This window comes from Denticeps clupeoides, chromosome 3 (genome assembly GCF_900700375.1).
Source record: "Denticeps clupeoides chromosome 3, fDenClu1.1, whole genome shotgun sequence".
NCBI classification, from domain to species: Eukaryota; Metazoa; Chordata; class Actinopteri; order Clupeiformes; family Denticipitidae; genus Denticeps; species Denticeps clupeoides.
Genome location: NC_041709.1, coordinates 5704861 through 5732189, shown reverse-complemented (window position 1 = coordinate 5732189; position 27329 = coordinate 5704861). Strand labels below are relative to the sequence as shown.

The 27329-nt window shown below is 44.8% G+C and overlaps 2 protein-coding genes across 4 annotated transcripts; one reads left to right on the top strand and one right to left on the bottom strand.

Annotated features, from left to right (window-relative positions):
* Nucleotides 1-337: 337 nt before the first annotated feature.
* prune2 (prune homolog 2 with BCH domain) lies at nt 338-6030 on the top strand. Its single transcript, XM_028973404.1, has 11 exons — nt 338-815; nt 2308-2464; nt 2624-2842; nt 2941-3117; nt 3547-3649; nt 3740-3871; nt 3959-4045; nt 4146-4244; nt 4465-4503; nt 4718-4765; nt 4852-6030. The coding sequence occupies exons 2-11, from the start codon at nt 2410-2412 to the stop codon at nt 4880-4882; spliced, it is 990 nt and encodes a 329-aa protein (XP_028829237.1). The 5' UTR covers nt 338-815; nt 2308-2409; the 3' UTR covers nt 4883-6030.
* A 158-nt stretch (nt 6031-6188) lies between these two features.
* Nucleotides 6189-26323, bottom strand: pcsk5a (proprotein convertase subtilisin/kexin type 5a). 3 transcript variants are annotated; one of them, XM_028973821.1, is made up of 37 exons: nt 25842-26323; nt 23548-23652; nt 23162-23260; nt 22814-22948; nt 22516-22592; nt 20948-21036; nt 20679-20851; nt 19988-20200; nt 19790-19890; nt 19539-19642; nt 19206-19323; nt 18696-18872; nt 18468-18604; nt 18231-18353; nt 18040-18139; nt 17761-17951; nt 16855-16939; nt 16663-16766; nt 16291-16429; nt 15653-15768; nt 15266-15368; nt 15008-15144; nt 14163-14363; nt 13991-14059; nt 13856-13898; nt 13060-13202; nt 12745-12945; nt 12539-12622; nt 12172-12370; nt 11226-11440; nt 10773-11015; nt 9702-9935; nt 9086-9263; nt 8502-8719; nt 8313-8413; nt 8015-8204; nt 6189-7235 (listed from the first exon to the last, which is right to left on the bottom strand). In XM_028973821.1, the coding sequence occupies exons 1-37, from the start codon at nt 26001-26003 to the stop codon at nt 6718-6720; spliced, it is 5625 nt and encodes a 1874-aa protein (XP_028829654.1). In that variant the 5' UTR covers nt 26004-26323; the 3' UTR covers nt 6189-6717. The 3 variants fall into 3 exon arrangements, with proteins under 3 accessions (XP_028829654.1, XP_028829655.1, XP_028829656.1); XM_028973822.1 differs by lacking the exon at nt 25842-26323 and adding an exon at nt 24907-24921; XM_028973823.1 differs by lacking the exons at nt 20948-21036; nt 22516-22592; nt 22814-22948; ... (1 more) ...; nt 23548-23652; nt 25842-26323 and having other exon boundaries at nt 19988-20084; nt 20679-20829.
* Between the last annotated feature and the right edge of the window lie 1006 nt (nt 26324-27329).

Sequence of the window (27329 nt, the reverse complement as noted above, 5' to 3'; positions counted from 1 at the left end):
TTCAAGAGGTTGTCACCTGAGATGGTTTTCCAACAGTCTTGAAGGAGTTTCCAGAGGTGCTTAGCACTTGTTGGCCCCTTTTCACTGTGTGGTCCAGCTCACCCCAAACCATCTGGATTGGGTTCAGGTCCAGTGACTGTGGAGTCCAGGTCTCCACTTTTTGTTAAGTACATAACTCCACATGTGTTCATTCATAGTTTTGATGCCTTCAATGAGAATCTACCAACGTAAATGGTCATGAAAATAAAGAAAACACATTGATTGAGAAGGTGTGTCCAAACTTTTGGCCTGCAATGTATACTCATCATGTATAACACATTTATAACCCAAAAATTGGGCTGTGGTAAATTTCCCTGGCGAATTTGTCCCTGTGGGCGCAAATCACATAGACCTTGAACGTTTACTTGAGAATCAGCCAATCTGCCAGACTTCATTGACTCCATTGATTTGCGTCACACAGTCCAGCTCACTCATCCTCACATCCGTCAGCTGCGCGCCAAGGCTCACTCATCCTGCTCGCTTACTGAATCAGCCTGATTCAGCTTCCCCCACCCACTCTCTCCTCGCTGCATGCTGGGTCCCGCTGCCTCTGACACACAACCACACGCACAGCATCATAGGCAGCAGCGGGAGACGTTAGCCCATCCTCCCTTATTTGGTTGCTAGCAGCGTCATGTGACCACAAAATGGTGGAAGCTGGGAGCTGTTTGTGAGCCGAGCATCTCCGTCAGAGGCTGCTGGGAGACGGCGTCTGTGCAGAGCCCCGTGCATCCATGCTGTGAGACGGTGTGCTCTTCCTGTGCTCCTGAGCAGCGGTGAGTGCCATGTTTGTCCGTCTGTCAGTTTATGTCTTTTTTTTTTTTTTTTTTTTTTTTCAAAAACAGGCAGTAGTGGATGAGAAAGATAGACTTGAAAGAGAGAGGGAGGGGCAGTGCAGTGGTGTGTGTGAGGGTAACGCTAGGCATCTCTCTCCATGAGGGGTGCATGGGTGGTGTGTGGAGGTAAACGTCCAGACCATGGGTGCTGATTTGAATGTACCTGACTGATTTGTTTGCATGATTCCTGTTTTTTTTTCTTTTTTTGCCCTGGTCTCCCGTGCCGGTGCTCGAGTGTGTGGACGTTTGAGTTGGCAGAAAGCGAGCCGGAGGGGGGAGGGGGCTGAGGATGGGGCAGCTGATGACATAAATCCCTCCTCCTCTCCCTTTCCCTCCGCTCTTCTGTACCCCCTGCCCTCTTTTCCCCAAGTTCCTTTCTGCTCATCTCATACCCTGGCAGGGATGGAAGGATTATTTATTCACTCTCAGAAAACATACACCCGGTCTGACTCTGCATTGAAATACTGCCAGAAGGTTATTGTGTGGATGAATGTCTAATCCTCCCATGTGAGAACACCACGCACACACACACGCACACACATTTGCACATGGATGGGTTTGTGTGTACTGTGGTAATGCAATATCCATGGATTTTTATGCGATTGTTGTCTGTTTTTCCTATTTGCAAACAGGATTTGGTAGTTGTTCTTACTGGTTGATGCATATGTCCACAAATGTGCAGGGATTTAGGGATCCCTGGGGCTCAGTGATCACTTGCGTGATTTACTGTGTTCTCAGGTGGACATTTACAGCTGAAATCATTTAATTTTTTTCCCCGCATATTAAATTCATTGGCCTCTTTCAGAGTATACAGAAGTTAAGGCCAAGGGATGCCATAACTGTCATGTGTGAAGTGTCATAAAATTCCTGTATTTAGTGAGATTTTTGAAAGATTTTTGAAAGAATTTTGTTGTTGTCGGGAAGAGATTAAAGATGTACATGAGTTCTGTGACTTGAGTTAAAGGGAATTTAAGGAAACACTTAAACAGGATTGAGATAAATACTGATGGCCAAATAATGAGCAAATAAATGTATTCAGCAATGTATTTGGTTACATAATATTTTTGTAGAAAACATTTTTGAAATGCATATGGAAAACATCTTTGTTGTAATTTATTATTTATTTCCTTTTCCAAAACTTCTTGGTGGTGAATTTTATATATCAGCATCAGCAAGGATTAAACAGGAACATGTGGAAGATGTTTTTAACTACACGCTGAGGTATTTATGGGTGATTTAACGCAATGACAATGCAAAAGGCAGATCCTTTTTATATTTCAGTAGATCTTACATCTGTTGAACTATTTTGATTTGCCTCGAAAAAATGCACTGTGGACTGAATGTATTCTGTTACAATTTAGCCATGCATACATCTAGTGTACAAGCAAATTTCGAAAAAATACTAATTCCAAGTAATTTCTATTATTTCCAGACCTTTTCTGATGATGCTGGAGACCCCGTGGCCTGCTGTCTGAACCGCTACTGTCTCTGATCAGTGAGTTCGTGTTGACTGCCTTTGCAGGTCCCCCTGGGGATGGACCCGCCTCCTGAAAGCAGGATGAATGCTGATGGGGTGGAAAGTAGACCAGGTACATGTTAACACGTGTGTTCTGCATTGGTCCAGTTCCAATTCCAGTTGAAAGGTCATTGTATTCCTATAGTCTGAGTGAATCTGCTCTACTCCATTTTTTTTTACCAATGAAAAATGGTAATCCTGACATTCGATTAATCTCCCTTTCAAATTTTAGCACCACCCACCTCATTACCCCTACAAGGCAGTAGCAGGGATGCAGGAGGTCCCGCCCAGAGGAAGAAGCTGTCAGCTCCCCGCATCAGCCTCTCTCTGGATCAGAGTGAAGATGACCTCTTTGACACACCTGATGACCTGGACATCAATGTGGATGATCTGGACACACCAGATGAAGCCGACTACCTGGACTATACAGACCATGAGATGGACTGGGAAGGTGACATGCACTTAACACTCTGTCCCACCAAACTAATAAAACAACACAGTACAAAATACAGATAGAGAAACCTTTTAAACATGTAACCAATTACATAGAACCTCAAGCATCAGGTCGAAACTCAGTGAAGGAGTCGAGGGAGCCAATCCCGACGCTCAGCGCAGAGGACGAGCGGCAGGATGCCAGGCTGTGGAGAACAGTCATCATTGGAGAGCAGGAGCACCGAATCAACATGAAGCTCATCGAGCCATATCAGAAAGTCATCTCTCATGGAGGTACTGGGACCTGAGCTGATTTATCAAATCATTAAATCTGTCTTTTAATACACAGATTATTGCCTTTTATCAAAAGCCTTCATAAACAGGGCTGTCAATTGGTTAAACATTTTAAAGTAATACATTTAGCAGTTTTTATGAATGCTTTCCAATTAATTCTTAAGACTAAAGCTTGACATAATTCATATTTAAGAAACAAGTGTGGTAAATAGGCTCAGACAGGGAGTGATAGGGAGATATTCTGGTAATGTTTTAAGTATTAAATAAAATTTAATTAAAATTTAGAGTCAATTACTTTGGTTCAGTCAGACAAAATCCTGATTGATAATAATAACAATAATAACTATTATTATTAAATACATAATCTGGATGTGTTCATGTTTTTTTTTTTGTCAGAATGACTAATTTTTGGAAAAAAAACTTCAACAGGTTACTATGGAAATGGGGTGAATGCAATCATCGTGTTTGCTGCCTGCTTCCTCCCAGACAGCAACCGAGAAGATTACCACGAGGTCATGGAGAACCTCTTCCTGTGAGTGATTTCATTCTTCACACCCAATCTAGAGCACAAGATCCTCCTCCAGTTACAGCTCCGACTGAGCCTGTTGATCTGTCATTGCAGGTATGTGATCAGCACGCTGGAGCTTATGGTGGCAGAGGACTACATGATTGTCTACCTGAACGGAGCCACACCCCACAGGAAAATGCCTGGACTGGGCTGGCTAAAGAGGTGCTACCAGATGATTGACAGAAGGTATAATTAATCCTCTCCTACTTTTCAAACTGATGCCCACCCAGAAAGAGTAAAAATGTGAATGCCTAGATTTCTTCCTGGATTTAGGTTGAGGAAGAACTTGAAATCCTTCATCATTGTTCATCCATCATGGTTTATCAGGACTGTTCTTGCCATCACTAGACCTTTTATCAGGTATTTCAGTCCATTTTTTGTCAACTGTCAATGTCAGTTGTCTTGTTGTCTGCTGAACTGCACAAGTATATTGATGATGACAAATTATGCTCTTCATCAGTTCTAAATTCAGCAGTAAGATTAAGTATGTGAACAGCCTGGCTGAGCTGGAAGAGCTAATTCCAATGGAATATGTCCATATCCCTGAGAGTATTGTCAGGTAAGATCAACCAAACTGACCTTCATTGTACAAAAAGGCTGTTCTTATTCAGCCAGTGAAAATATATTAAATCTTTTAAATGCATAATATACGAAAATTCAAACCAAGAACACATATTGTGTCTTGTCTATGTTTGGTGGACTGCAAAATAATATCTTGTTCAGTTACTTTGGTCGTGTGCAATATAATTTTCTTTTCGCTCGCTTCTTCTTTCATTAAGACTTGATGAAGAACTGAGGGAAGCAGCCGAGACCTCAAGGTAAGAAATTGTGGATGAAAACGTTTGTTACAATTTTTAGAAGTTAGCAGCACCTTGTATAAGAAACCTCAATTTTTTAAATGGGATTTTAAGCTTAACCATTGCTTTTGTGGAATAGTTCTTTTTCATTGTCACATGAATCTATGCATCTTGCCAAAACCTTGCCCTGCAGATTCCTCACACCTCATATTATTTACTTCTCGTCTTTTTATAGAATCAACGCCTTTCTTCAAGGACCAGACGTGATGCCAGCAGAGCCTGAGTGAGAGCCTCTCCTCTCAGGATCCAAGATTTATTCAGTGCAAGGTTTCATCATGCCTCTAATCAGCTCAGTGTTCTTGTGTGCAGAAGTGAGCGATCCAGTGCCAGCGGCTCGTAGGAAGAGGGTCTCCACAGTGGTTGGGTGGTTGGGTCTTTGTGAGGCATCTCTTGATCATCTCCCACCGATGACAGTCGATCGCTGAAGGAGGAGGGACCTTTAGTTGGAAGCCACACACCGTGGCCACAACTAGCGTATCACACATTCCCCACTGTTAGCACGTAGCTTCACAGGATAACTCTCACAAGACAGCTGCCTCCACCGGTCTGCAGCGGCGCTCGCCAGGGTTAGGCTTGAGAAACACCAGACATTATCACCTTAAGCCCCCCTTTCTCCTCTCTTGATAGGTTTCTATTTGGTATTTTCCATTTAAAAATATGCATGCGGATCATTCAAGCAATAAATATCTTCTAGATTTCCACCATTACTCTTTATGAATAACAGGTACAATTGCAACATTTACGTATATATATTTTGATAAGTTCTTGAGAAATTATGGAATCCTAAAATTGTAGCATTTCGGTAAAGCGGTCTTTATACATCAAGCATAATAGACACAGTTCCAATATCTGTTGTGTGCATCAACCCACTACAGAATAACATTCATTCACTGCTTCTGGTGTCTCTGTGAGCATGACATGGGCCGCTTATGAAGATTTGCGTTATTCTCCTTAGTTACTCACCATGTGAAATTACTAATTGTTCGTGGAAAACTGAACAACAAAGCGCATTTTGTTAAGAGTAACGTGAGACATTTATTTAAATGAATTGCTCAGAAGCCATCGGTGTCTGACCTTTATAGTGCTGCTGCATTCTGAGAGCATGCCTTTTCGGGGGTATTATGATTGTCTGTATCTCTGACAACCTGTTTGTGTGTGTGTGGTGTGTGTGTGTGTGTAAGCAGATGTGTGTGAGTGCCTCTTTTGTTTGTTGTTTTTGTCTCATCTTCTCCTGAAAACAGGAAATGACCTCAGTGGGGGATAGGGAATTGATTGCTATTAAGCACAATTTAGGCACATCAGGAGTGTGAGCGTGTGTGTGTGTGTGTGTGTAACTGTCACTGCATGTCCCCTGGTATCTGGTCCTTTAGGTAAACTAATGTGATTCTGTTTAAGTACCTTTGACCCAGAGGCCTTCTCCAGCAGTGTGTAAACAGATGTGTATGAAACAATGGCAACATATATCAATAAATACAGTTCTGATCTGCACCTGTACTTCTGGCCTTTACTGCTTAAACTGCTAGATCAGATAAACTATGTAGTAAAGTGGTCATGTGACAAGACTGGAAAGCCAAAAATAGAGCCAGACCAACCCAATAAGCCATTTTTAGGACAACACAAAACAAAATTTGCAAATCACCCAGTGCACTGATCTGAACATTTTAATGTTTCCACAACAAAAAGACAAGTGACTGCAAACAATCCCAACAGTAGCCACACGAGGCAACGTTTGCTACATCAGACCATATAGAAAACAGTAAAACACATACCGAACACATAAGTTATCTCAGACAGAATTAAACACCCCCCTCCCGTCAATGCAAATAATGCATAGATTCTTTTGTGCATATATTTTTGATGAACAAGTTCCACCAGCCATGTCTGACAGGGGAAAAAGAAAAAAACACATTCCTAATTTACGAATCTCTGTAGTATTTAAGGCAATAAGGTAACGTACATAAAAGCAGGTAGTCAGAAAAAAAATCACAAAACTGCAGACAACATGCATTCGGAGAATAAGAAAAGGAGTCCCTGCTGCAATGTGGTAATTAGCTGCACTTGCTTCCTGTTGTCAGTCCACTAGTGAGGCAGCCTTTCACTAAGTGTGAAAACACTGAGAAGGAGACAGGCACAGAGGTGTCACCGGAGAACTCAGACAGGGTGCTGGCGCTTGGATTACCGGAAGGAGTAGCTCTCGTCATCGTATTCCAGCTCGTCGTCGTTTTCCTCGTTGAGCTGGCCATACCGGAACTTCCTGTACACGGTTCCATCCTGCCCCATGTACACGATGTCCTCGTCCTCGTCCTCATCGTCATCGTCATCCTCACCCCGCGCACCCGGCCGCTCGCTCAGGTCCACCAGCTGCTCCTCGTGAAAGCTCCGGCCGGAGGACCCCGCCTGCATCCCACTGTTGCTGTAGGATGCAGAAGAAAAGGACGTGGCCCCAGCAGCGCCGCTGCTGCCACCGTCCCCAAATCGGCCACTGTTGGACAGCTTCTTGTAGCCACGTCCCGGGCTGGACTCTGGCTTGCTGGGCCCCTTGCTGAAGGTGCGGCAGAGGAGGTAGCCTACTGTACCCATCCCCAGCAGCAGCAGGATGGAGGTGGTGATGAAGATGGCCAGGTTGCCCTGCACCTTGTCGTCATCCTCAACCTCATTGCGAAAGGCAAAGTTGGTGCTGAGGATGCACTCACCTAGGGGTGTGAGATATTAGAAAAAAAAGCTTCTCAATATTTTCCGGGACATTGATGGTAACGTTAATTACCTGAAAGCCCCTGGTAACACGAACATCGCAGTGCAGCTTCATTATAAATAACTGAATCCCCTGCTAAAGATGTACATGTTGCATTTCCACGAAACGGCCAGAGTCTTAACTACAAGACCAAAACAAAACACCATTCCAACGCCATGCACGCAAACAAGCAAACCGCTATAAAGCTGTAGATGTGTGTCTGAGAAAAACCTTGCTGGGCCACAAGGGGGTGGTACCAGCATCACAACCCTCCGATCCAAAAACGGAACCAATAACAAAAGGGTATGCTTTACATTTGGTGTTTTTACTTAACTTGTTCGAGTGACTCTGTTTAAAGTTACACTTATGCCATTTATCCAGAGGGACTTACAATCAGTAGTTACAGGGACAGTACCCCCAAAGACACTCCTTGTGATTGGCGAATGATGTATATTGCGAGGCTGTTTTCACTCATTTTGAAGTCGCAAACAGCGCAAACTTTCGGATTGCTGAATGCGCATGTATTAGCAGTGGTGGCCTAGCGGTTAAGGAAGCGGCCCCCGTAATCATAAGGTTGCTGGTTCGAATCCTGATGAGCAAAGCACCGTCCCCACATGCTGCTACACACTGCTCACCAAGGGTGATGGTTAAAAGCAGAGGACACAATTCGTTGTGTGTGCTGTGCTGCAGTGTATCACAATCACTTCACTTTCCTTATTGAATATATGGGATATGTGGTACCTCTGGTTTCGGTGCAGTTGCAGCACTCTTGCTGCTGGGCTTTTGAGTCTTCAAGGGCATCAGCAGAGCAACAGGGCAGACAACGCCCCTCAGACAGGATGGCTTGGTCTGGACATGCAGTGCAGTTTTGAGCTCCTGGACCCCTACACTCCAGACAGGCATCACACACCTCACATCTGTAGCCTGACTTCTGCAGGGACAGATGGGAAGGAAGGTAAAAACAAGTAGGTAATGACCGCTCATATGCAAATTAGCTGCTGTAACGTGGTTCCAGACAATGTACACAGGAAACCTTTACCTCGAAGACAGGATACTCTCCCATGATGCACTGGGACTCACACATTCCATCTGACAGCGTGTATCCCATATGGCATGAGTCGCAGGACTGAACTCCCCTGCCTGTTAGTAATGTTATAAATATTATCATATTATATTTTAATATATATAATATAATCTAAGTAAATCAAAAAGGAACTTTGCTCCGTACCAAAACAACTTTTGCAGGAAGGGTGGCAGGGTTCACAGGTCCTGTGATGGGTGTCTTGGTAGTGGCTCTTGGGACAAGTACCATGGCACTGTCCCAACTTCCTCAGGTACAGCTGCCCCTCCTTACAGCTCAGGCAGCTGTCTGGCCCCGCCCTCATGCACTCACCACAGCTGGCGTCACAGTGTTCACACGTCTGTGTGGACCCGTCACTGTAGTGGCTAACAGTGCGACAAAGAATGCATCAGTGTTGTGGAGGTTTGCACTGAGATGCTTTTTAAATATTCATCTCTTGAGTAAAGCAGACAGATCTTGGGATCCCTGCCTGAGGCAGCCAACCTGGGTTAGGTTTGTCTAGAAATGTGAACAATGCGTCCTAGAGTAACATATGGAAGTAAGTGAGGGTTGAGGCTATACATTTAAGGCATTGAAAAATGATAACTACTAGTAAATCATTTTTTACATTTACACCATTTATCAGAGGCCATTATCCAGAGTGACTTACAATCAGAAGTTACTGGGACAGTCCCACTGGAGCAGCTCTGGGTTAAATGTCTTGCTCAGGGACACAATTTATCAGTACTTACCTGCTGGGGCAGGTCTCCACGCACTCCTTCCCCAGTCTGAAGAGCTGAGGCCTGCAGGCCAGACACTCATGGCTGTGCTTTCCCACACAGGACAGGCAGGATGGGTGGCACAGATCGCATTTCTGCTGTGCTATGTCTCTGAAGGTCCCCACTGGGCAATCATTCACGCAAGTGCCATCTAGGGAAAAAAATGCATATGGATATAATGTACTATATACCAGATTCAAAGCACCATAAGCACCGTCATCTACAAAAATAACCCTGAAGCGAGCATTCCAGCACAACACTCAAATACGGGGCAGTGGTGGCCTAGCGGTTAAGGATGTGGCCCCATAGGTTGGCAGTTCGATTCCCGATCCGCCAAGGTGTCACTGAGGTGCCACTGAGCAAAGCACCGTCCCCACACACTGCTCCCCGGGCGCCTGTCATGGCTGTCCACTGCTCACTAAGGGTGATGGGTTAAATGCAGAGGACACATTTCACTGTGTGCACCGTGTGCTGTGCTGCTGTGTATCACAATGACAATCACTTCACTTTCAAATACAGTACCCTCCCTTTCTTCAACTTTCTTCAAAGTAATGCAAGCTTGCTGCTTTGCAAAATGAAACTGACTCACTGAGCAGGAAGTGGTTCTGACTGCAGCTCAGGCACTGGCTCTTCTCTGGTCCGGTGCACTGCTGGCAGTATTTGTGGCACTGGTGGCATTCACCCTCTCGGTCGGCGTAGTGGCGCACTGGGCAGCTTGTGAGTGTGGCGCAGCGGCTGTGGGCATCAGGTCGCAGGCCGTCAGGGCAGCTGGTGCAGGAGGTGGCATGAGGGCCTGAGCAGCTAAGGCAGGAGCCATCACAGTCTTGGGAGAGAAAGAGCAGAGCCGTGTGTCCTAAAGGCTGATCATATATTTAACTGTGTAATGAATTATGCTTTTTTCTGACTTAAAATAAAATATATGATGAGAATGTAGCATGAATGATAAATTTGTGAACAAAGTTTAAACAAAGTTACATACTGACATAAAGTGCACATTGAGGAACCGGGCTACATAAAGTGCAAACATGGGACAGGCAGTGCAAGACCAGCAAGGTGCAGAGTAACAATGTGCAAATGCTGCTGTGGTATTGTGCAAATATTGCTGCAATAGAAATGTAATAGAGATAAGTTCTGAAAATATGAGGTAGAGTGTCTTTATCAGTTTAGAGTCGATTCATGGAGAAGGTCTAACAGCCTATAGAAATGGTAACATCTATGATATTCGTGGAGCACAGTATCAAAAAAATAAAAAGTAAAAAAAATTTAAGTATATTGGGTTTATTCAAAGTATCAAGTTTATATATTTTATTAAGATAAAACACTCTAAATTTAGACTGGGAATGTTAATGTGAATTTTGTTTTCACCTTTTATTTTGTGACTTTGTGTTTGCACATATACTTGCAACATAGCAACCTGACATGTTCGCTCATGAAACATGTCCTGGCTGATTTGCATTTGATTTCATGTTTATTTGATTTATTATGTTAGTGTTTGACTGCAGTAGGGCTCTGGATGGGTGACCCAGGATTGGCTCTGGCAGCTGCAATTCGACATAGGATATAGTAATTATGGGACTATGGATAGTGAGTTAGTGAGGGAGTGTTAGTGTTTGAGTGTACTCGATTCTCAGTGTTTTGGTGTCTCTGTCCTCGTACTCACGTTTGCACTCAGCAGTTCGCCCGTCTCTATATGTGTGTGAGGGGCAGGGGGGAAGACATGCCCTGTTGTGAAAAGTGGCTTCAGGGTCGGCACACATGTCACACTCGTCCGCATCCGGACCATCGCACAGCCTACAGTCCAGGTGGCAGCGCCCACACACACCACTCTCTGTGTCATCATAGAAACCATCAGGGCAGTCGACTACACAGTGTCCCTCAATAAGAAAGTGGGTATCCTCACACTCTACAAGGAGAAAGAGAGAAATATAAAAAGATGTGTGCATTGATGGTTTTGCTTCTTTTAGGTAAAACTTTTTAAGCACCAAGTATGGAGGCAGTTCATAATCAGTCTCAGTTCTCTATTTCCCATTCATACCAGTTCCCTCATTCACTTTCTCTCTTCTTGCTCCGTGCCTCTCTATCACACGCTTTCACACTCTTTTCCATCCCTCACCAGAGCACAGGCCATTGTCAGTGCAGTGTAGGCATCCCACAGGGCAGTGCTGGCATTCTCCATCTCTCAGCATGTGTGCAGTGGGGCAGTTCTCCACACACTGGTGTTTGTGCAAGAGCAGCGGCTCCACACAGCTCAGGCAGTATGTGGCGTTCCGCTCGCAGGACGCACAGTCCGGCGCACAGCTCTGACAAAGCAGCCCGGCAGGAAAACCTCTAAACAACACACACACACACACACACACACACACACACACACACACACACACACACACACAAGATACAATAAAGAAACAATCAGAATACTCATTCAGATAAACCAATAAATGAACCTTTTGGCTTTTATATTGGTCTTATTAGTCCCCTAATACTATTTCGGAAGTCCTTTTCCACAATTCAGCCATGGTGCAAAATTACTTTTAGGCAGTCACATAATGAACTTTACCTAGGACGCACCGTTTTGGTGTGTGTAGCTTTAAATGGTAATGAGGCGGAGGAGAGCGGCCTATTGAAGTGAGGAAAAAAAAAAATTTACCAACTGGTTCTTCAGAGTCTCGCGTGACAGAACAAAAAATGCGTGTTTGGAAGCTATGATGGTTGGTGGAGTTACTTTTTTAGGGGAAAAAGCAGGAGAAAGAGGAGGTAAGCTTTCCCCTCATGACAACACAAGGGGACAAATTCCAGATCCTACCGTCTGAGCTGCCACTCTCTGAATGGCAAAGCAGAGTGGCCAAAGTACACTTTATACATGTCACCATTTCTAGCCGCTACAGGACAACAGACAGGCTGGGGGAACTAGTATTAGTTGTAGTACTGGTATTCACATCCTGTTTCAAGTTTCATCCATGGTACAATTTTTTTTATTCAAGTGGTACTAGGGGCCAAAAAAGAGGGACAGACATAGACTTTTGATATGGAGAATGTTTCTTTCATAAATGCCCTCTGACCTGGTGCACTGCTGGACACACTGGCCGTCCTGCAGGTACAGCTTCCTCTTGCGGCTAAACTGGCACTTCTGGCAGCGCTGTAGGTCCTGGCACTGCACACACCCACGGGCACACATCTCACATGCACCATTGACACGGCTCCCAAAGCTGCCTACCGGGCACTGCAATACACATGTCTGCTCTGCACTCAGAAACCGACCTGCCAGAAGAGAAGGGGGGATGTAACAAGAAAGTTTGAGATTTATACAGCAACTTTAAATGTTGCAGCGCTGTACTGAATACGTATCAGTTTATAGAGATGTTGGCAAAAGATCTCCATAACTGGAGTAAAACCAGAGACCCTCAGTGACTAATATGATATACAAACCTTTTGAACAGGAGTCACACTGATTCTTCTGAGGCCCGGAGCACGACTCACAGGTGGAGTGACAAGCTTCACACTCACTGTCATCTACAGTAACACAGCATGAAAAATCACTGGATGAAGGACTGAGTTCTAACAAAGTTCTAGCAAACAGAGCCATCTGTTAATGATGGGAAGATGTTCATGAGAGGTTTGTATTATGATCTCACCAGAGAGGTAGGTCTTTGGGGGACAGGAGGCCAGTTTGGGGACACATTTTCCATCCTGTAGCCTCTCTGCATCTCGACAGGTCTCACACTCATCCAGCTCAGGTCCACTGCAGGTCTGACAGGAAGGATCACACTCCTCACACTCTCTGGAGTCCTCCTTGATGTAGAAACCCTCTGGACACTCTAGTACACACTTCCCATCTAGAAGTCCCATCAATTCAAATAAAAGCTGTGGGTTGTCATTTTTACCTTTTTTTTTTTAGTTTTACTACCAGTCTCATCCAGAAAAGGGGACTCAATACACATCCAACTTACCTGACAGAAAGAGGTCAGACTCACACCAGTAGCACTCATGCTCATCACAGCTCACGCAGTCCTGGTCACATGACACACATGTCATATCAGCCTCAACGCTGTAGGTCTTGGCAGGGCAGTTCTTATAGCAACCATCCTCAAACCTGACACCACAAAAATGGGCCTATTGGTTTTTTTGCACATCAGATCTACAGACCAAACTAGTTAGTTATACACAAAATGTAGGACCTTACAAACACATACACATACAACAGTCCTGCATTCTAACATATATATGCACATTGAATATAATATTTATGTAAAAATCTACCTCTAAGGATACAGTAAAAACCCATTTCCATTGTAAAGTTGGTGGCCACAATGTATGACTTTAAATTGACACTTCCTCTATAGATAGATAGATAGATAGATAGATAGATAGATAGATAGATAGATTCCTTTAGTGTCATTTTACAAGTACAGTGAGATAACCTTTGGAGGTTATTGGAATTTAAAATAAGAAGTGGGTTAAATGATTGGGCAAAAAACATACGTGACTACACATAAACCACACCGCTTCCACACCAGAATTTACATTTTTACATTTACAGCATTTATCAGACACCCTTATCCAGAGTGACTTACAATCAGTAATTACACAGACAGTCTCCCAGGAGCAACTTAGGGTTAAGTGTCTTGCTCAGGGACACAATGGTAGTAAGTGGGATGCGAACCCGGGTCTTCTGGTTCATAGGCAAGTGTGTTACCCACTAGACTACTACCACCCTACAAAAGAGATGTTGCGAAAGCTGCTTACTTGTAAAAGCCATCAATGCAGGAGATGCAGTCTTTAGGGTTATCTGTATAAAACATGTACAAATATAAAACACACAAAGCACACAGACACAAAAAGTAATGGGAGAAGCACGCTGTAAGACTCAAATGGACTTACACAGGACACACTTTTTACAGCCCTCCTCACAAGACATGCAGCCATCATAGTCTGGTTCCTCTACCTCCCCTGCAAATGTGCACCCACCCACACAGGAGGAATTACAGTCAACAAAAACAAGATACCAATACAAAGTGCTTAACAGACAGAGAAATTTTTGAAATGCACACACCTTCCCCACACTCCTGCCGCACGCAAACCCCCTGATTGGGGTAGTAAGAGGGGCTGCATGTGAGGCAGTGTGTTGCAGAGTTACATTGTTGGCAGTGTTCTGGACAGGCCTCGCACGTCTTCTGCTGCGTGTGGAAATGCGCCTCAGGACACGCGTCCACACACTGTCCCTCCAGCAGGTAGCGGTCCAGTCCAAATTTATCTGTGGCGTAAACAAAAAACACAAACATACATATATACATATATACACACACAAATTCAACTTCCTTACCTGCTAGGCCTCCATCAAAATTAGTGCATAATATATATAATATATATTATGTTATGTCCTAACAAACATGATCAACCACTGTGATTATGCAGTTTTATGCACTCATTTTGATGACATGAGTTCAAATCCATGTGAGGCAGTGGAGGCCTAGCAGGTGAGGAAGTTGTGTTCAAATCCTGAAAAGCCAAGGTGCCACAGAGGTCCCCTTAAACAAGGTCCCCAAACACTGCTCACTAAGGGTGATGGCTAAAATGCAGAGGACACCGTGTACTGTACTGTGTGTATTACAATGACATAAACAATCACTTTCCTGAAATGAAGTGATTGTCACATGTGATACACAGCAGCACAGCACACAGTGCACACAGTGAAATTTGTCCTCTGCATTTAACCCATCACCTGAGTGAGCAGTGGGCAGCCATGACAAGCGCCCGGGGAGCAGTGTGTGGGGACGGTGCTTTGCTCAGTGGCACCTCAGTGGCACCTTGGCGGATCGGGATTCGAACCGGCAACCTTCTGATTACGGGGCCGCTTCCTTAACCGCTAGGCCACCACTGCCATGATCATCACCATACCAGTGTCACAGCTGGTGCAGTTGGCAGGCCCACGGTCCACACATTCGGCACAGGTGTGGTCACACAGGTGGCACTGGCTGTTGGCCTGGAACTTTCCCAGAGGGCACTTCATCACACACTGACCGTCATCTAAAAAGCTGTGTGATGGACAGTGTGGCATTTCAGAGATAATTTACCAACAGATTCTCAAAAAGATAATTTTAACAAAATCAAAAAATCTTCTGGGCCTGTGTGTGAACACTGCAGTGATGTTCTCACCGAGAGGAGGGGCAGTCAATACAGTCACCATTCTTTGGTCCTCTGCATTTTTGACAGGTGATGTCACATGAGTGACACTTTCTCTGAGTATCCTGGTACTCGCCTTAGAGAGAAAGGACTTATGAGAAAAGCATTCTTAATGAATCATAATAATATTCATCTTACTGTCTACAGGTGATCAAATTTCAGGCAGTAAATTTGATAAAGTAAAATTTCCCTGCTTAGTTTCTTCTGGATAGTTTCCACATGACCCCTGCTGGACATTCAAGGTAGTGTACATTTATTTATATGTTTTTTAAAGCATATAACAGAATGGCATGTTTGAACATCTTTAATCTGTGGTGTGATTGAATCTCTGTTGTATAAGCAGTGTTACAGCACACTGACCATCTTTACAGTCTGTGCTGATCACACACATGCCGTCCTGGAGGGTGTGCCCCCCCTCGCAGCTGCTGCAGTTCCTCCTGCCAGGTCCCACACACGAGAGGCAGCTGGCATCACACCTGCACAGAAACACACACACACACAAATTCACCTAAGTGTTGACATGCTGAAATGAAATCCTAAAGCCTATTGCTAGATGAGGCGTGACTCAGCAATGTTTCTGATTCTGCACATATATATATGTGTGTGTGTGTGTGTAATATTAAAGTATCTTGCAATATAAGTGTGACTTTTTGCTCACACAGTGCTCCTGAAAAAAAAGACCATGGCAAAAGTTGTCAGACCCTTTAAGATAAAAAAAGATCACCTTGAAAATGAATGCTTGGACATCTTGAAGTAAGCAGGACTAAATAAAACTGACAGGACACACAATCTGGAAAATGGAAAAATGCAGACTCACCCACTTTTCCAGTCCCACATAGGGACAAACATAGCGTGAACCTAGTATTGTGTATTGTCTCATGAGCTGAGATTCTTGTCTTGTCACACCACTAATATATAGAATTATGAGCATCTCCACTTTTTAATTCTGTTCCTAAAGTAAACAATACAAGTAAAAGCGACAATTTGCACACACACACCTCCTGCATACTCTGGATCCTTCTGATCTGCCAGTGTTCTGTTTCGCTGCATAAAACCCTGAAGTGCAGGAGGATACACACTTCCAGTCCTCCATCAGGTAGCCTTCAGCACAGCTCTTACAGGCTTTTACACCAACACCTGGTGCGCACATGTACACACAAAAATACATTTTAAATCACTTTCTGAACTAAAGACAGACACCTTACCAACTGTTTGACACTCTCAAAATTGGTCCAACAACAACACTTTTTTTTTTACTGAAAAAGTGGCTGTGTATCAGTAACATTTTAAAAAATCCACATATTGTGTGTAAGAATGGTTCTCATCTTTCCTTATGCTGACAGGCCCTACAGCTGAGTATGCAGCATCACCTGCACAGGTGGCACAGGCAGGGTCACAGGGTTCACAGCTACCCTGCTGTTCATCGTAGTAGCTCCCCAAACCACAGTTCTTCAGGCATTTATTACCCACCAGGCTGCAAGGGTTGTGGGGAGAGAGAATAAATGGTCACAAATGGGAGTTATTCAGAAACCAGCCTGTGAATGTTCATGTTGTACTGTCACCTTGTGTCCTCCTTGCAGTCTGTGCAGATGTTGAAGGAAGTGCATCTGAGGCAGTTCTCACTGCATTTCCTGCACATGTTGGAATCTGTAATAAAAGATACTTCGTCAAACAGACCTCTGTCCTTTTAGAACAGATCTGTTTAGATGGAGAATCTTTTCAAATTTATGTTGTTATGTTTTGTCTTTGATTCCCAACAGCAGGCTCCCTCTAGTGGGACACACACACACATACAGTACAGGCCAAAAGTTTGGACACACCTTCTCATTCAATGTGTTTTCTTTATTTTCATGACCATTTACATTGGTAGATTCTCACTGAAGGCATCAGAACTATGAATGAACACATGTGGAGTTATGTACTTAACAAAAAGTGGAGACCTGTCCTCCACAGTCACCGGACCTGAACCCAATCGAGATGGTTTGGGGTGAGCTGGACCGCAGAGTGAAGGCAAAGGGGCCAACAAGTGCTAAACACCTCTGGGAACTCCTTCAAGACTGTTGGAAAACCATTTCAGGTGACAACCTCTTGAAGCTCATCGAGAGAATGCCAAGAGTGTGCAAAGCATTAATCAGAGCAAAGGGCAGCTATTTTGAAGAAACTCAAATATAAAACATGTTTTCAGTTATTTCAGTTATTTCAACACATAACTCCACATGTGTTCATTTTAGACTCAAGCTTGCTATAACGTACAAGTTTATTACATTATAAAACTATTAAACCGAGATAAAACCGAGCATCTTCTTGATGCTTGTGGCGCTTTTTTTTTTTTTTTTTGTGTACTTTTCAATTGTGCAGCAAGTACCAGCCAATCAAAACCAATTTAGGAATTACTACTTGACCAACCCAACCCTGTCAACACTGTCAAAGGTTTAACTGAATCATGTGCACACAGCTGATGAACTCACCGTGATCAGTGTAGTAGCCGTCACCACAGCTGGGCACACAGACTTTTGTGTCCTCAGTCAAGTGGTGTCCGTTCTTGCAGGACGTGCACTGGTCACTGCGGCTGCCCTCACATGTCTTACAAGAGAAGTGGCACCTCTTGCAGCGGTTCCTGTCGCCCAAATATCCTGCAGGACATTTAGACACACATGTCCTGGAGTGATAGAGAGACACAATATTAGCTGCAACATACAGTGGGCGGTGAGATCTACAGTTTCTGCACATCTTGTTTGTTTTCTAACCTTGTGTTGTTCTTGAACAGGTAAAAGTGCAAACAGCCCAAGCACTGGTGCGGTCCAGGTCCTTCACAACCATCTTTATTACATTCGGTGTGACATGGTCCTTCAAAAGCAAGTTTATACACTGAAATACCCTAAACCTCCCAATCAATTTCCCATTCATAAATTCATAAATCCTGTTACATCAAACTCACCGTTGTACTCATCTGAGTAATCATCACCATCTGCCTCAGCCGAGCGAGGGTGTACCCGATGTTGGGATGGGTACGGGTCCACAGATGTGCCATAGAGAATGAGGTACCACTCAATCATCTTAGCTGGAAGTGAGAGATTGCCAGCAAATCACAAGCACATATTACTACTAGCTCACTACTACGTTTACTACATTCAGCGTGATTCATGTATCAAATGTAGTGTGACTGTGTTATAACCTGTCTGCCTGCTGCCCCGTCGTCTCAATGGATTGTCACGGACCTCAAGGATCCAATCACCAGCCGCTGTCTCCCCCCAGCAGTGTGTAGTCATGAGCTTCCACTTCCTGAAGCCCTCAGTGGAGTGGTCGTAGGCCCTGAGTGTGCATTTAGGTGCATAAACTGATGAATGTCAGTCCTCTTATTAGAAGACCACTGTGGCCATTATTCAAGCGAAAGGAGCTTTACCTGGGAGAGAGGAGGTGAGACCTGGTCCCTGATGGGGAGATTAGCATGATGGACAGATCGCCACGCCGAGGGTGTGTGAGGCTCACAACGACAGTCACATGTTCCAAAAATACAACTTGGTTGGAACAACCATCTGAGGTATGTGTGGACCTTAGAATCTGATCCGTGCGAATCTCCCTGTCACGAGAAATGGAGTGGATTATGAACAGACTGCACTGAGCATCACCTTCCTGCCTGTAATTAGATGGAAAAATATATGGAAGAATTCGGGGAGTCAGGATGTTCCAGAGATTGTCAGCAGCACTCCCCTAACCGTACTAGGACAATGACCAACCGTAACCAGGTTCTCCAAGGAAGTGGCAGATCTTTGCTCAACTGGCTATATTCCTGTTATGACTTTGGTTCACAATAATTTAAATTACGCCGACCTGTGATTACTGAAACAAAGCTAATTGAACTCGTTGGACATAGATAGAAGAGGGATCATGGGGGATTTTGATCTGAAATTACCTCTTACTAGGGGTGACACTTTCCATGCAGACACGGTGAGCAGGGACCTGTGTCCACTTCTCAGCTTCTTTAACCATGGCCTCAGCATCCATCAGGCCAAATCCATAAAGATGACTGACTGCCAGTCAAAAACACAGCACAGCAAACTGTTAAACTCTACATACAGTAATACTGCAGTATAATTTGTCACTTTTCATGGAATACTGTACGGTTGGCTACAGGTAGTCCACATTCTTATAACTCTTATTCAAATATAATTTTGTTTAATGATGATTAAATAAAAAGATGCTTCAAAGTCCTTATACAATAACATATAGAATCTCTCTCCTGTACCGTCATGTCCTGCTCCATTGGTCTGCCAGTCAGGGGCACTGAGGTGACCGGGCCGAGAAGTCTTCACAATGATGTGTTGGACATCTCGCCACGTCAGCAGTGGACTGGGTTCAGGGAGAAACATATGAAAGACTGAAGTGTGCCACAAAATATACACCTAGTATCCATAATAAAAGATGCATCTGTGTAAAATGCAATCATCTGAAAATATTTTACAAGGAAACAGTCATGGGAATGAAGCAAAAAATTACTTTGCTTCCAGGGCAAGAGCGATGATACCGGCTGCCATGGGGGCAGAGGCCGACGTCCCAGAATGACTCTCAGTGCAACGCAGCCTCAGGTCAGTGGTAACCTAATGAGCCGCATCATATAAAATGGTGTGATCATCTTTTCTCTGACCATTTCCAGAGTAATTATGATCAAACATACATCCTTGTGATGTGACTCACCACACCAATTCCATTGACATCGCCACTGCTGTAGGTGGTGGCCAAGGTTGAGGCACATTCTTCTAGGTACCAAGGCTTTAGGCCACTCTGAGTTGTGCTGCTCACAGAGATGGTGTAGATACTGTTAGTGTAGCCATCACATGAGCAGTGGTCTTTGTTCCGTCCTCCATTTCCAGATGCCCAGACAAAGATAGAGCCCCGCCCCTTTCTTCCCTAACAGTTAAAAAACAGTTAAATAACTATTAGGAAATAAAAGAATCAGTAGTTATGGGGACAGTCCCCCTGGAGCATTTCAGGGTTAAGCTCAGGGACACAATGGTAGTAAGTGGCTATTACCACCCTTAACAGAACATCTGCATGAAGGATTAAAAACAGACCCCATAAAATAAGCTAAACTAATTTCTGGTGCTCCAAATGGTGCCTCCATACACAGCCTGAGCCATTCTGCACACATGCATGCTGGAATAGATCTACCATTAAGGCAAAATGAGTGGATGCAAGGAATTACTTAATTGTGCACCGCTACCCAACATGGCCGGTGCTAGTGGTACAGATGCATCTGCTGAAGCCAGTTCATTTGAACTCTTAAATCAGTTTTAGGTAGAAGCAAGTGCAGACTAGGATAAAAAAGAACAGAGGTCCATTCATAGCGCATGCAGCACAGCCCACAGGATGCACACAGCACTCTTACTTTTCGAATTCCATTTTCTAGAGCCATGTGGGCAAGTGGCCCTGGACCATCCACGGTTTTGCCATCATCATCTGGTCCCCAACTGGAGCTGTAGATGTCAATGTAATTTTGCTGGAGACTCAGAGACTGTGCCTCCAGCATATCCGTCATGTCACCATCCAGCATACGCACTCCTGAGGGAGCACAGGAATATGTGTCATACCACAATGTCACACCTTCATCATAATAAAGAAGAAGATGGCTATTACAGCACATGTGATGCCACCCACCTCCTACCCTGGCATTGTAAGCAATGCCAACCATGCAGTGTGAATTGTTGGCAGCTGCAGCCACCACTCCAGCACATCTTGTCCCATGTCTAAAGACAAGCGATTTATGCATTAAACCTCAGGTATGTACAGTACAGGTCAAAAGTTTGGACACACCCACTCATTCAACGTGTTTTCTTTATTTTCATGACCATTTACATTGGTAGATTCTCACTGAAGGCATCACAACTATGAATGAACACATGTGGATTTATGTACTGAAATTAGTGAAAACATATTTTATATTCTAGTTTCTTCAAAATAGCTGCCCTTTGCTCTGATTGCTGCTTTGCACACTCTTGGCATACTCTCGATGAGCTTCAAGAGGTCATCATCTGAAATGGTTTTCCAAAAGTCTTGAAGGAGTTCCCAGAGCTGTTTAGCACTTGTTGGCCCCTTTGCCTTCACTCTGCGGTCCAGCTCACCCCAAACCATCTCGATTGGGTTCAGGTCCAGTGACTGTGGAGGCAGGTCATTTGTCACAGCACTCCATCACTCTCCTTCTTGGTCAAATAGCCCTTACACAACCTGGAGGTGTGTTTGGGGTCATTGTCCTGTTGAAAAATAAATGATCATCCAACTAAACGCAAACCGGATGGGATGGCATGTTGCTGCAGGATGCTGTGGTAGCCATGCTGGTTCAGTGTGCCTACAATTTTGAAGAAATTCCCAAAAGTGTCACAAGCAAAACACCCCCACACCTTCACTCATCCTCCATTCTTCACAGTGGGAACCAGGCATGTGGAATCCATCCGTTCACCTTTTCTGCGTCTCACAAAGACACAGCAGTTGGAACCAAAGATCTCAAATTTGGACTCATCAGACCAAAGCACAGATTTCCACTGATCTAATGTCCATTCCTTGTGTTTCTTGGCCCAAACAAATCTCTTCTGCTTGTTGCCGCTCCTTAGCAGTGGTTTCCTGTCAGCTATTTGACCATGAAGGCCTGATTCGCACTGTCCCTTCTTAGCAGTTGTTCTAGAGATGGGTCAGCTGCTAGAACTCTGTGTGTCATTTATCTGCTCTCTGATCTGAGCTGCCTAAAATTTGTGATTTCTGAGGCTGGTGACTCGGATTAACTTGTCTTCTGAAGCAGAGGTTACTCTTGGGCTTCCTTTCCTGGGTCGGTCCTCATGTGTGCCAGTTTCGTTGTAGAGCTTGATGGTTTTTGCGACTCCACTTGTGGACACAGTTCAAGTTTTTGCAATTTTCCGGACTGACTGACCTTCATTTCTTAAAGTAATGATGGCCACTCGTTTTTCTTTAGTTAGTTGATTGGTTCTTGACCTGACCCCGGCACAACAGATGGTCCCAACTGTTTTTTGTTAAGTACATAACTCCACATGTGTTCATTCATAGTTTTGATTCCTTCAGTGAGAATCTACCAATGCAAATAGTCATGAAAATAAAGAAAACACATTGAATGAGAAGGTGTGTCCACACTTTTGGCCTGTACTGTATGAGTATGTATTATACATGAAAACAACATCCATGCACAAGAGTTTAAAGACTAGAAGAATACAACTGACTTGTTCTCATTGGTGGCATCATATCGTGGAGTGGGGTCAGGGTCACCAGTATTGAAATCCCAACTTGCTCGAGAGTCCTTCAGAACAGATGTGAACCATATGTGAAAGAATCAAGCATCAACAGAGAAAACAGCCACTTATAATGCTTTTATACAATATCTATGTCAATATAAAATATGAATAGGATAATAATAGACAGAACCTGAGTTGGGGTTAAGAATTCTTAAAATTAGCTCTGAGGAAGATGGAGATCTCTTTATTAGCACTGAAACACATCTGTTTGTTTTGTGTCTCTCACATAGTTCTGCTTTAGGTCAGGGTGCTGCCTCTCTATGCCGTCGTCCAGGATGGAAACCACCACACCCTTGCCTGTGTAGCCTTTGTTCCATGCACCTTTGATGTTCATATCAGTCAGGCAGTTCTGATCACAGTGCTACAGAGACATAAGGGGGTAATATTGTTTAACTATCCATATCCTCCATTACAGGGTGAAAACGCACACGAAAGAACAAAGTAACTCCACACATAAAGATCCATGCTGGGACTCAAATACAGCACTACTTACATTGGTTACAGTCACTATGTACAACATGTATTTAACATTTGATTAATATTTGTAACAAATCACAAACTGCACAGTACTTACAATGTACCACATTTTCTCCCATTTGGGGTCATTAAAGTTTGCTGACTGTCTGTCCCGCTTTTTTCTGTGAAGGATCATCTGCTGTTGGACCCACTTCACCTATGGACAGACAACCAAGGACCAAGAATAATCTACACACACATACAGGGAAATGTATATCATATGTATATGAATTTCATCAGGCAGGGTGAACAGATGGCCGAGAAGCACATCGCGTCGGCCGCACATCACAGCTTGTATGATGAAGCTTGTACCCCTGGTCTGGTCTTTTGCCATCATCATGCCACAATATATGTGTGCCCGAGTGTCTGTGTGTGAGTGGTGTCAAGTGACTCATTAACTATAAAAGAAGGGTCTAAATGGTGAAGCCAGCGAGATCTTTTTACACTGGTTTCCATGGCGATGAGACTGTGGTTGCCCCGACTGGACAGCGTCGACCGCTTCATGGTCCTGTGGTGGAGAAAATGGTAGTGGTCCTCCAGGTTCCCGATCTGTTTGCACACAGAAAAGTTCCTCTTGTCACACATCGATATGGACCACCACACATGCTGCTAGCCTATGCTTGAGTGGGGCATAAATTATGTACCCGTCGTTGACGTCAGCCATTGAGATGAAGGTGTAAGGGTTACCTTACACCCCCGATAGACTTACCACTGATGAGAACCTGAGGCATAAATAGTGAGGCTGTAGACCAAGCCTGCTGGTTGACCGTTACTTTCTGACACCTGTCTCATGACGTGCTGATGCAAAGACATGCAGACGGCCTAATTCCGAACCTTCAAGCATAAAGTCTCGTAGAACGAACGCAGGACAATAAATGCACTCTAATTCGCCGCAGTTACGTGATGCGAGGCAGTCTCGGCAAGACACGCGATCAAAGAATCGAGGACACGGCTCCTGCAGCGCCGCAGAATGCAGATTGTTTAAACGATGTTCGATCCACCGGACTGGAGCCCTGCCGGGCCAAGTGCGTCCGGGGTTCGTCTTCCCCTTTCACACGCATACATAATGCAGCAGGGACTGTCTTAACAGAGCAGCCGGTGACCCAAAAAAAAAATAGTTCCTCCGATTAGACAAAAAAACAAACATATGTCACATCCAGTCTGCAGTTGATCAAACGCTAACAGCGTGATGTTAGATATGAATGGAATGGCAGCTCCAACAGGCCAAGACAGGCAGAGGATAAACGCGGCCCGATGTTTTTAGTTCGTGCAAAAGTCATCGTTTTTCACACCGGAAACGCTAAATATTAAAAACAAAAGTGCTATAACACTAAAGGATTGGAAACGCTGTGGACACTGTGGGTGGCACAGCAAGTGGCTGATTTAACCAGTTGTCCTGCAGTTCTGCATGTTGTGTCATTAAAGGCCACGGCAGTGGGATGCAGCGCCGATCGAGGTGCGTTTATTTCATACCCGGGGCGCAACATATTGGACTAAGGACGCTTCATTCACTGTCCTCAACGTGTCTGTACGAGTTGCCAGAAGTCCTGGCCCGAGTTAATCCTGCCCCATGAGGTATAAAACCTTCTGAACTTTTCTGAACTACACTCTGTCGTCAGCAGTGGAACACCCTGTAAAGTAGTTTTATGGGGCGCGCTTACCTGTCCCATGTTTAAAAAGCCATATTTGCCCCATGAGGTATTAAAGAAGCCGTTTTATGGGGCGCGCTTACCTGTCCCATGTTTAAAAAGCCATATTTGCCCCATGAGGTATTAAAGAAGCCATTTTATGGGGCGCACTTACCTGTCCCATGTTTAAGAAGCCGTATTTGCCCCATGAGGTATAACAGAAGCCATATTTGCCCCATGAGGTATAAAACGTTCTTTTTTTCTGAACTAGACTCTGACGTCAGCAGTGGAACACCCTGTAAAGTATTTTTATGTGGTGCGCTTACCTGTCCCATGTTTAAGAAGCCGTATTTGCCCCATGAGGCATAAAATAAGCCGTATTTGCTCCCTGAGGTATAAAACCTTCTGAACTTTTCTGAACTAGTAGTTTTATGTGGCGCGCTTACCTGTCCCATGTTAGTAAGAAGCCGTATTTGCCCCATGAGGTATAAAAGAAGCCGTATTTGCCCCATGAGGTACAAAAGAAGCCGTATTTGCCTAATGAGGTATTAAAGAAGCCGTATTTGCCCCCTGAGGTATAAAACCTTCTGAACTTTCTGAACTAGTAGTTTTATGTGGCGCGCTTACCTGTCCCATGTTAGTAAGAAGCCGTATTTGCTCCATGAGGTATTAAAGAAGCCGTATTTGCCCCGTGAGGCGTAAAAGAAGCCGTATTTGCCCAATGAGGTATTAAAGAAGCCGTATTTGCCCCGTGAGGTATTAAACCTTCTGAACTTTTCTGAACTAGTAGTTTTATGTGGCGCGCTTACCTGTCCCATGTTTAAGAAGCTGTATTTTCTCCATGAGGTATTAAAGAAGCCGTATTTGCCCCGTGAGGCGTAAAAGAAGCCGTATTTGCTCCCTGAGGTATAAAACCTTCTGAACTTTCTGAACTAGTAGTTTTATGTGGCGCGCTTACCTGTCCCATGTTAGTAAGAAGCCGTATTTGCTCCATGAGGTATTAAAGAAGCCGTATTTGCCCCGTGAGGCGTAAAATAAGCCGTATTTGCCCCGTGAGGTATTAAACCTTCGGAACTTTTCTGAACTAGTAGTTTTATGTGGCGCGCTTACCTGTCCCATGTTTAAGAAGCCGTATTTGTCCGCTACGCGGTCCGCGGCGCCGGGACCCCCGGGGATCCTCACCGCCCAGCGGTTGGTGTAAAGCCGCGGCCGCCCGGCGGGGATCAGAGCCCCCAGCAGGAGGACCGTCCAGACTCGCAGCCAGCTCAGCATCGCGCACAGCACCGAACACGGCGGGTCCTTGCCCCGCTTCCTCAAAATCTCGGTGCGCTCCTTCGCATCTCAGGGCGGGCGGAGCGGCTCCGGTCGGCCGCCGAGTGTCGGGTGTCGCCCCGGCCGTCCCGTTCAGCTCCGTTTACAGAGCCAGATGTCTCCTGCTCGGTTCTTTGGAGATGAAGTGAGGAGAGACCTTCCCCGAGTCCAAGCAGCCCGAGTGAGGGGTGGCGGGGGACCCACTTTTCTTTTCCCGCCCATTTAAAGAAATTCGGAGAGAATTCCTCTTCCTTTCCTGGCGCATGAAGCGGAGCCTTCTTTCTCGGTCCGCTGTAAAAAAAAAAAAAAAAGTTGCTCAAACCGCGTTTCATGACGTTAATTAGAAACGAGTCACTTCACACTTTAATTCGGGAACTCTTTCCTCGCCTGTACTTTTTAATTAAAGGTGCCGAGTTACCGGCCCTGCCTGTGAAAACACGCCGTAAACAGCGCTTTACTTGTCCGGCATAACGCGGCCTGCTGCTAACCACTACCGTCCGGCACAGAGATAGTTTTATTTTAACATATAAATAGCGTCATAAACACATGGGCCCAACACCACATTAGCCATGAGGAACACCACCGTCATCCAAGCTCGGAAAACTCGAACCTCCAGAAGAAGGTTCGTGTCGGGCCGCACCTGGACTGTGACAGACAACAAGGTGCTCCTTGTTCCCCGGGCGTGTCACGTAGGGTCGACCGGTCAGTCAGTCATACACGCTCGGTTTCAGCCCTGCGCTTTTTACATTTACATTTTTTACATGGACGCCCTTATCCAGAGCAACTTACAGGGACAGAGCAACTTACTCTGGACATTTCCATGCTGCAAATGGAAATGTCCTTAGTAATCTCACGACTGGACTACTGTAACTCCCTTCTAGCTGGTCTACCACTATGTACTATCCGACCTCTACAACTCATACAAAATGCAGCAGCACGACTGATCTTCAACCTTCCCAAATTCTCCCACACCGCCCCTCTGCTACGTTCCCTCCACTGGCTCCCAGTAGCTGCACGCATCAGGTTCAAAATACTGATGCTGGCCTACAAAGCCAGACATGGAGTAGCACCATCCTACCTCACAGCCCTTATTACACCTCACACTGCACCTCGTATACTCCGAACCTCCAGTACTGCTCGCCTGGTCCCTCCATCTCTGAAGGTAAAAGGAAGACGCTCATCTAGACTCTTCTCCGTCTTGGCCCCTCGATGGTGGAATGAACTTCCCCTCGAGGTCAGAACAGCTCAGTCACTGAGCACCTTCACACGGCAGCTCAAGACCTTCCT

Excerpts from the sequence above, each read along its gene's own strand:
- prune2 (XM_028973404.1), top strand. The coding sequence starts at position 2,410 with ATGGACCCGCCTCCTGAAAGCAGGATGAATGCTGATGGGGTGGAAAGT. Across the intron at positions 4,046-4,145 it reads ATCACTAGACCTTTTATCAG|TTCTAAATTCAGCAGTAAGA; the intron begins GTATTTCAGTCC and ends GCTCTTCATCAG. Across the intron at positions 4,766-4,851 it reads GTGATGCCAGCAGAGCCTGA|AAGTGAGCGATCCAGTGCCA; the intron begins GTGAGAGCCTCT and ends TCTTGTGTGCAG.
- pcsk5a (XM_028973821.1), bottom strand. The coding sequence starts at position 26,003 with ATGCTGAGCTGGCTGCGAGTCTGGACGGTCCTCCTGCTGGGGGCTCTG. Across the intron at positions 18,605-18,695 it reads TCTCACCTCCTCTCTCCCAG|GGCCTACGACCACTCCACTG; the intron begins GTAAAGCTCCTT and ends ATGCACACTCAG. Across the intron at positions 12,946-13,059 it reads GTCTGACCTCTTTCTGTCAG|ATGGGAAGTGTGTACTAGAG; the intron begins GTAAGTTGGATG and ends TGGGACTTCTAG.